This window comes from Strongylocentrotus purpuratus, unplaced genomic scaffold (genome assembly GCF_000002235.5).
Source record: "Strongylocentrotus purpuratus isolate Spur 01 unplaced genomic scaffold, Spur_5.0 spur5_scaffold_14, whole genome shotgun sequence".
Lineage (NCBI taxonomy): Eukaryota > Metazoa > Echinodermata > Echinoidea > Camarodonta > Strongylocentrotidae > Strongylocentrotus > Strongylocentrotus purpuratus.
The window spans coordinates 12902165-12912278 of NW_022145599.1; the positions used below are offsets into that span (position 1 = coordinate 12902165).

The 10114-nt window shown below is 36.6% G+C and overlaps 1 protein-coding gene across 4 annotated transcripts; it reads left to right on the forward strand.

Moving 5' to 3' along the window:
- The first annotated feature begins 2723 nt into the window (after nucleotides 1–2723).
- On the forward strand, nucleotides 2724–8992 carry LOC100890455 (cleavage and polyadenylation specificity factor subunit 6). 4 transcript variants are annotated; one of them, XM_030984224.1, is made up of 4 exons: nucleotides 2724–3357; nucleotides 3517–3708; nucleotides 4404–4418; nucleotides 8436–8981. In XM_030984224.1, exons 2-4 carry the CDS (start codon nucleotides 3535–3537, stop codon nucleotides 8502–8504), a joined length of 258 nt encoding a protein of 85 aa, XP_030840084.1. In that variant the 5' UTR covers nucleotides 2724–3357; nucleotides 3517–3534; the 3' UTR covers nucleotides 8505–8981. The 4 variants fall into 4 exon arrangements, 3 of the variants coding, with proteins under 3 accessions (XP_030840084.1, XP_011676972.2, XP_011676971.2); XM_011678670.2 differs by having other exon boundaries at nucleotides 2724–3114; XM_011678669.2 differs by having other exon boundaries at nucleotides 2724–3708.
- Nucleotides 8993–10114: the final 1122 nt, after the last annotated feature.

A 10114-nucleotide genomic window follows, 5' to 3' on the forward strand; every position in this document is an offset into this window, starting at 1 on the left:
GAATTAAATCAGATATTGTTTTGCATGGAATTGAAAGATAGAAATGTTATATTCTAATGAAGGAATGCATGAAAAAGATATAATTTTCATGTTTCTGTAAATGTACTTAATGTAGCCTGTGTAGTGTAGAGAAGTGCAATATGTAAATACATGTAGGTCTATATTATTTTGTTATCATCTATTACCAAAAGAAAATGAATGCAAATAAATGCTTGAAATTGCAACTTTGGAGAAAACTAAAATGTTTTTTGTTATTTATTCTACCATGCATAATGTGAGAGCAACTTCTAGTCAGTAGTACAATATTATATTATATCAAAATTATGTTTAGGAATTAAAAAAATGACTGGAATATTACAATCCAGTTTGAAAACTATTTGATTATGTCTTTTTATGAGCATTGAACTTTGAAGCTATACAGTAGCTATTGTAACCTTTAACTTGTATCTGTGCGACCCTCAAATCTCAGAGAAAGATAGAGAATGAGTGAAAGAAGATGAAGAGATAGAGATTTGAAGATGATGATGGTGATAATGATGGTGGTGATGATGATGATGGTGATGATGATGATGATGGCGATAATGATGATGATGGTGATGATGATGGTGATGATGATGATGGTGATGATGATGGTGATGATGATGATGATGATGATGGTGATGATGATGGTGGTGATGATGGTGGTGATGATGGTGGTGATGATGGTGGTGATGATGGTGATGATGATGGTGGTGATGATGATGGTGATGATGATAATGATGATGATGGTGGTGATGATGATGATGATGATGATGGTGATGATGGTGATGATGATGATGGTGACGAGGATGGTGATGATGATGGTGATGATGATGATGATGATGGTGGTGATGGTGATGATGATGGTGATGATGATGATGATGATGGTGGTGATGATGGGGGTGATGATGGTGATGGTGATGGTGGTGATGATGGTGATGATGATGGTGATGATGATGGTGGTGGTGATGATGGGGGTGATGATGATGATGGCGATGGTGATGATGATGGTGATGATGATGGTGATGATGATGATGGTGATGATGATGGTGATGATGATGATGATGATGATGGTGATGATGATGGTGGTGATGATGGTGGTGATGATGGTGGTGATGATGGTGGTGATGATGGTGATGATGATGGTGGTGATGATGGTGATGATGATGGTGATGGTGATGGTGGTGATGATGGTGATGATGATGGTGATGATCAAAGAAGAAGAAGAGAGAGGTCGAATGAAATGAAAGGCAACCGATATCAACATTTTAGTTCTGTGCAAAGAGACTTGGTACACATTACATTACAGTTATTTGCTCAGATGGATTATTTGCCAAGATATAAGCAATGCATAATCCAGTGATCATGGGGAGGCTTTAGAATTACAAGAAATACATAAATATTGAAACAAAAAAATTAATTACAAATATGACAGAACGTGACTGAAAATGTAATCTTGTTTGCAACTGTGGTTTAGTCCATATACTTGGGAATTTCCCTTATTGGATGTATAATTCCATAAGTAACCTCAATCATTGATGACTTGAAATTATATATTGGCCCCGATCTGCTCTTTGACGCGAATAATATCCGCCTCTAGTGGACGTATAATGAAAATTGAGGAGATGCAGGTCTTCATTTTATCTGATTCAAGTCCGAATGTATGTCTGGAAACGACCTGTTTAAATTACTTTGAAAGGCAGTGATGGTTGGATAGTTCTTTGGCCTGGGGGCACTAACCCTATAAATATGACAATAACAAAAACAATGTTGATGAGATGTATTTTAGTTTTGTTTTGTTTTTTACTCTAAAGTTTCTATGATGAACAACCAAGAAAGAAAATATTAATTTGTTTGTAATGCTCGTAGCTATTCAAGGCTAAAATTGTTGCCGGGACATTTAGGGCATATTGGATTTTACCAGGGGCACATTCCCCTGTGCCCCCCTTCCCCCGAGCCCATATATCCCACATCGAGAGGAGGCTGATAATTAGGATAAGGGGTTTAAGGTCCTCTAAAAAAAAAAATGTCCTACCCATTGACCTTATAAACCACACCCATAAATATTCAAGGTTTTATCTAGCATTAATTGCATTCTTAATTAAGTCGATCGGATTGACACCCTCTTCATACAATGCATATATGCCCTTTGAACCCTAGCTGCTATAACACAAAAGCATACCATGCAGCAAGTGTTGATATATTAAACAAAAAGCTATTGTTTTGAATGCACTTTAAACGTTCTTCATATTATAGGGTGATATATATATATATATATATGTATCGCTGTCTTTCATTTGTTCATGTGACGATTATCTGGCCTATAATGGTCATGTACTAGCCTCAAGATGTAAATTAAAATAAAACAAAATGATACATTTGTTCTTGCACCGCATTAACTTGTTTTGGTTCCCGCTGTACAGGTAATCCTACATATCAAAAAACGGATCTTAATTACAAGGTCATCATGTTCAAAGTGATGATCATGTAAAAATAAAGACTTAGTGCCAACGAAAACGCCTGAATGTCTCCCCATTAGGTATAGTTACATTTTAAAGTGCTTAATGATTAAGCACCTTTATCAATATCTATTATAAACATTGTGGTACTTCAGACAGCCACTGCCCATCCTTCCCTCCGTCTTGCATAATTAATCATTAACCTGTTTTGTTACGTCATTGACATTAGAGCCTTCTTGTGTAAAGTACCGATAACGCGAATAATGATCGAAGAGGAGGATATAGCATAATTATATCGCTACATACGTATACTATTTATCTACACTAGCTGGATTAACGAATTATTTTATGGTGTAGGAATCTATTGCCTGATCGAGAGAAAACAACAACAACATCAAAACATATCGTCTTGCAATAACTTATTAACATTGGATTGAAGAAAGACATTCTTTGTACATGTACTAGCAACTTGTAACAATATTTCATCTTTTAGCTGAACGTCACCGAGAATAATCGTGAGTGTATAAATCATCAACAGCAACTTCCAACTCGTGGCACGGAAGTCTATTTTCAACGCGGGGAAATTAATATGATTGCCACATAATCAATGCCTTCGGTTGTTCTATAAACAGGATTGGTACTTCTTTTGTTTTCAGCACGTTCTTCACGTAGCATCTATATTTTTCGTGGTGCTGTTTAACTACCGGGATACGTGATATAAGTTTCGGTTTACATCGATATATCAACTCCTGTACCTGTTCAGCGCTAAGAAGACCACCGCAAGTGTCGACACTGACTAGAAAAATCTGCCTTGTGGAGATAATAAAGTGGATATAAACCTTCGAAACCCTTTTTAAGTTTCAGCAATAGAGTTGATCCAGTAAGATCTAATTAATTATACTTCTGTTGGACAGGTATCTGTGTTTAGTGCATGGTTAAACTATAATTTGCGACCGATAGATCATCTTAATTTATGCACCTTTGTTCTATAGAGATATAAGATTTCAGAGTCATATTTCATCACTTCGTGTATCCGTAGACAAACCTTCTACCAGTCATGTCTTCGGAGAAACCAGCTGATGGAGAAAACATGGCCGCCATGGGGGCACCCCCTCCCTACTCCCCCGGAGAAGCGGGTCCTCCTCCCGCCGGGGCACCGTACCCTCCCCCCGCCGGGGCTCCGTACCCGCCTCCCGCCGGGCGCCGTACCCTCCACCGCCAGGCTTTAATCGTAAGTATTTCAATCGTAATTAATTATCAAGCTACACAACTTTGAATTAAATAGCAAAATTTGAAATTATTTATTTAAAACCATTGACAGTAATTGTTACAAACTTCATAAGAAATCAAATACATAGGCAAAGGGTGTCAGGAAAATATGTTTGCCCGTGGGCATCTTTAATTCATTTGACATATTTATATTCTATTATATTCTATTTCCAGTTATTATTGTTTGTTTTGTTTGGGGGGGGGGGGTATCACCATCGGTGGCAAAACTGTTGAGGAAGAAGCAGTGATTACAAATGCATCCGTTTTTAGGTGATTACGGAGACTTTCTCTTTCATAAATCATTGTGATTGAATCAATAAGTCCTTCGATAATCAAAAGGCTTGTAATTTGACATTTCCACCTTCTTTCATACATGCCCCAAAAGACGAGTAAGTTATCATATCGCTGCTAAGGCAATACTTATATGATTATGTATGATGAGTTTAAATTTTATGCACTATGTGTATATCTCTTTGAATAAAAATGATAAATGAAAATTCAGTATAATCTCATCAAATTGAAGTTTGGAAGACTTGACAAACTATATCGGACTGCTCACATTAGTCTATATATAATATATATAATTTTATATGAAATGCAAGTCATGTCATTTTTATAAATTTTCAGTAATCTCTGTTTGATATCTTTTATTTCCAGCTGATTATTACCCAGGTTTGTACTTTGTGTTTACGTAGTCATGGTATTTGGGCATTTGTCTGTCTTGACGTCATATAGGCCTAATTGAGTCATGAATTACAATCAAGAATAATCAAGATTATACATCTTCATACACTAACCAATCAAATCAGTCATAAAATATTATGTATGGGGTCTTCGTAACTATGTTTAACAATTATTTAAATGACTGAATATTAAACCTCCGTCATACATAATTATATCATCTCCGTTTAACAAGGACGATTCGTTCGTTTTTTAATGCTTTTTTGACATGATATAATCTAAGCTGGATGGATAACATCGATGCAACTAAACACAAAACAAAATCATAAAATAAACATAATCATAAAATATGTTGAGTCATGAGTGATATATGCCTATAAGATGACAAATAGTTATATCATTTTGTTAAACAAGTTTATCGATGATGATGATTTTAGCACGAATTTATCGTTTCTTGAGAGTCCGGGTAGTCGTTATTATAGAGAAAAGGTGAGAGAAGAACAGTACTTATAAGGACAAAAGAATTAAAAGGCAAAGTCCGTTTGAATTTGTTATCATTATAATGTAACAAACGGGCAGTATCATGTTTGTCAACCACCGATGACGCATTCGAATTAAGGGAACGTTTGGTATAGACCGGTATGCAAGCCGGTAACAAATACAGTCATGTTCCTCCACGGTATACACTGTCCTACATTTTGTCAAAATGTTGTTAAAAAGCGAGGACCGAATATAATTTTCCTAACACGACTGCGTGTACCCAATCCCTTTTGCAGCCAACATCACATTCTGTAAAACTTTGCAGGAATTATGAATATATCGTGTAGCTCCTATCTGTTGAATTTAAACGATAGCAGTGTCCTAGTGATAGTATTCAAATTATGCAAGGAAACCCATATATTGTCTAGACTTCATTGTTAGACACTATTGAGTGACTGACTGACTTTTTTTTTCTTTCTTTGGTAATAACATACATAAAATGAGCTGTAAAGGTTACATGAGCATTTTTCTACATCAATAACCTACTTCTTTTAGTGGCCAACATTAAACTGATTGAATATTTGCACATCACAAAACATACGACCATTCGGTATACAGGGGTCTGAAAATTATGCTATGTATTTAAAGGACTGCAATCCCTAAAGTCGATTTGACAACTAACGGTCGTTATCTTCCCACAAAAAGACATTTTCAAGCCCATTTGTTTTGAAAGAAGTTCTAAATTAGTATTATCTTTCAAATGCCATTGGAATTTTTTTTTTTAATTTTTTGTTGGCCCGCAAATGGGACATAGTACCTTTAAGATATATTAGATATGTCTTGGCATATGATATAGTGTGGGTTTTTACAAATCCCAACAGGTGACAACTCTTTCCGCTCTATATAAAAATCGGCAAAGTTTTTATCCACTGCATGCATGGGATAGCGGTTTCATGGTCATGTCCATTTTTCATGTTTTTTCTTCTAATTTCTATCCCAGTTCCATTCGCATAATTTCAAACACCTTGAATAAATGATTTTGTTGACATTTACTAATCTGTCATCTAGACCTTTTTTCTTCTCCATAAATAATGAGAGATATATTTTAATTGATTTCCATGATCTTGTGAGAGGAGTTGGTATCTGTTGTTGTTGATGCTGTTGTTTGTAAAATTCTTTTGTATATTATTATATTTTATTATATCCGTTTTGTTGCATTATACAAAACAATTGTAAACATTTTATTTATAATCATTTCAGACATCTTTTCACGTGAGGTTCATAAGGGAATACAAATACATAATGAGTCCAATAAAATATCAAGTCCCCGTTTAAATTAAGCATCAATTAAGTCATAAACATGGACAGAGATGAAAGTCCAGCGAGAGCACTCCAAAAATATGGCCTACTTTTCGGCATCTAATGGATTATTATATGGGATATGATCGCCGGCGGATTTTCTTCTTTTTTTTTGGGGGGGGGGGGGCACAACCACACACGTGTTCCCAGTCTTGAAACCCATACTGAAACTGGCATATATACAACAGACATTCGCCCACTTAATCGTTTTTCGGAATCGTTCTTCCTACCCTCTTTTACAAAATGCTGGATCTGCCCCTGCCATTTTACCGCAAAATGTAACAGTCATCCTTATTAAACATCAAGATTGATAATTATTACAATGAACAGAGTCATATTTTCATGATGACATAAAGGCGGCATAAAATTATATGTTACTTATTAATGATTGATTGAGTGGTGTAGCCTATACATATCACCTTGGTAAAGGGCACAGTAGTTACATGGCAAGACATGCTAGGGGCGGGTCCAGGATTATTTTTTTTTTAAGAGGGGGCGACATATTCTTAGCAAAAAATGGGGTCATCAAGATGTCTTGGTTTTGGTATCCTTTTTTCTCCAAAACTCTCTGGCCAAGCATATGCCTTTGGGGTTTCAAGGGTTCGGCAGATGCCAGTAAATGTGTCCCCCCCCCCCCCCCCCATGCACCTCCCTAAATCTATCAATGCTGTATTCTGCATTTTCATATACAACATATTTTAAATTTATGGATTCCCTCTACTCTAGACAGCTACGTTCTCAAAACTCTGGCTTACTTGTTACTCCTAGGGTTAAAACAAAGTGGGTGCGAACCTTCGCTTATGCTGGGCCTTCATTATGGAATACTCTCCCTCAATGGATTAAAAATAGCAGTTCTGGCGAAGTGTTCAAAAACAATCTTAAGAAATATCTGTTAAATTTAGCTTATTGATTACCATTACCTTTCATGTCTGTACCTTTCCTATTGCACTTGTGTATATTCATCTTTTGCACAAGCTGCGCCTTGAGCATTTGATTTTCAAGTGGATTTGGCGCCATACAAATCTTATGTATTATCATCATTATTATTAAATCTTATTGTTAACGACTTGTAACAGGAGAATTTATATGAACATCACAGGTACATCTCCTCTATATGCACAATTACCTCACCTGCATTATTAACTCATGCTGATTACTCTCACCACCCATAGTATGTACACTTTGGCATCCACACCTTCCTGCACTTACAATGCCACGAGATCTAGACTAAAGGGCGTTCTTCTATTCTGTCAATGACTAACAGAAAACCAAACACAAGGAATATTAATGATAGATAAGGATCGAGCGAAAAAATTATGATTGGAAGTCTGATCGATCCACGTAATATCAACACATTTTGAGTTCAGTATATACTTGGAGTGTCAATCAGTGAGACAGCGAATAATGATATTGGTCTGATTTCATATTTTTGATGATTTAGGGAGTTCATAATGATGACAGTTTATTGGGTCGAACAAGCTTTCGACTGCCACTATGTCAAAATAATATATTGACTTAGTATTAATGCTCTTGCTCGCTCGGCGGTCATACTCGAAATTGTTACTTATTCACTGCAATTATAGTAATTGCGTGGGCAGTCCGAGCAAAATAAGCCCATGTAATCCTGTATTTGCCAACGAAATTTATCCGCTATATGGAGGAGGAGGGGATATATTGCTCCCCCCCCCCTCCCCTATATTATTGGCACGATAATGCTCAGTGCCATTATTTTGACAATCATAAACATTGGGGCATACTGGCCGGGCGGACCCTTTTTTTCTCACCATTCGTTTGGGGTCATGTTTTAAAAAAAAGTTATTTATTTATTTGACATATTTATACAGGATAAAAAAAGAAAAAATCAAATCAGCAAAGTTCTGTCATGCATTATGGAGTTATGCCGACGCCCCCATCCCTATCGTTCTGACCACAATAATGGCGTGACTGCTCACTCAGTGCTTTAATAATAATAATAATAATTATAGGCATTTCTATATCGCCGTCTGTCTAGAAATTCTATTCCGAGGCGCTTTAATTATTAATATTACCCCGGCTTTAGTAGCTGCCATTACAGTGCTCTAGCATCTCAAGGAATTAATTCCTGCCAGGTACCCATTTACGACCATGACACTTCTTCTATGTTTAGTTTTCTTTTCTTTTTTTTACCAGCCGCCGGCGCCTATCCACCCCAACCGGGCATGCCGCAGGCCGGGGCCCCCTACATGCAGCAAACCGTAGTCCCACCTGCTCCCCAGACCATCACCGTCACCTCACACCAGGCCCCCATGGTGGCTATCGTGGACCAGTGCCCCAACTGCAAGATCGGTGCCCTCCACGAGCAGTTCACCCCGTTTGGCATCCTCTGCGCCATTTTCTTTTTCCCAATCGGATTAATCTGTTGCTTGATGTCACGTCATAAGATGTGCCCTGTCTGCGGGACCGTCTTCCATGGTCGCTAGATGGTTGTCACAAGAACACTGAAATAATTTCGGGGTTACAGTCATGAAGTTGAAAATAAAGTTGGTTTTAACAAATTGGAGATTAAAAAAAGAGAAATTGTATCACTCCACTATTTAAGACTTCATTAAATCTGTTAATCTATATGAAGGGAAGTGTGGTGGCCTATTAGTACAGTCAAACCTGTCTAAAGCGACCGTCTAATGAAAACACAAAAAGTTGTCTTTGTAGACAGGTGGTCTTTAAAGACAGGTTCCTTTAGTACATGTTTCAATGAGAAACCATTTTCAACCGGGGAAACAAAAAATGTGTTCTTTGTAGACAGGTGATCACTAAAGCAGGTTTGACTGTATTAGGACCGATCCACCTGATGAGGAATTTACCAGCTAAAAGTTCCATGAGAAACCTCTTTATGCAGAAGCGTGTATCATAATCCACCAGTCAACCTTCCCCCTTCAAACAAATAATCGGACCGGGACGATTGATGCGCCCGGACTAATATCCCCAGACACATACCCCTAGATAACTTGCTTTTAGGACACTACCCGCATGAACCTAGGACCATTACCCCCCAGACAGTCGACAACTACTTTGAAAAGTAAAGCATTGCCACAATATATTATATCCAAACAACTTCGTTATTGTTGTAGGTGTTTTTCCATGAGAAATTATCCTAGGGGTAGTTGTCCGACGGATATTTTGTCCCATAGTGACATTTAGATATGATAGTCCATGTGGTAAAATTTTCCTATGGAAGAAATGAAAACCACACTTTTATTGTTATTATGTTTAAAGCTGTACATGTATTATGTTTTGACAGAATGTAACGATCATAATTATCATGACCTTGTATTATAATCAAATTATACGAACAATGAGAATGATAACTTTTAAATGTCATATTTGATAAGACTATCTAATCTAATTAATAATTAGATTAAGTTATTCTCGTTTTATGAAACTTGTGTTGTTGAATATGCTTAAAACACATTCAACAGAAAGTGGAGATGACTATTATTTACAAATATTATATGTATAAGTATGTTTCTCTTATCTCATATCAAATTAATTGCTAATTTACCTTCAATACTCGTAATGTATGCGCCTTGAACATCTCTAGAGATGGATATGTTGCGCTTAATTTATAAATATTGTTATTATTATCATTATTATAACAACACGCAACAATCCTCTTCACAACTGTTTTAAAAAATGAACAATTTCGTTGCCGTGTACGTAACATGCGAAACCCAAATGCTCTCCTACAAAATAAAACTGCTTCAATATGCTTTGCCATTTACAATGCAAGTTACATATACGGCATACATAATCAGGGTGCAAAGCAGTGTAGTCAAATCAGTTTATAGGAAACTTAATTACTGAAATATATA

What these genes read in the sequence shown, in the direction of transcription:
- LOC100890455 (XM_011678669.2), top strand. Translation starts at nt 3,535, where the DNA reads ATGTCTTCGGAGAAACCAGCTGATGGAGAAAACATGGCCGCCATGGGG.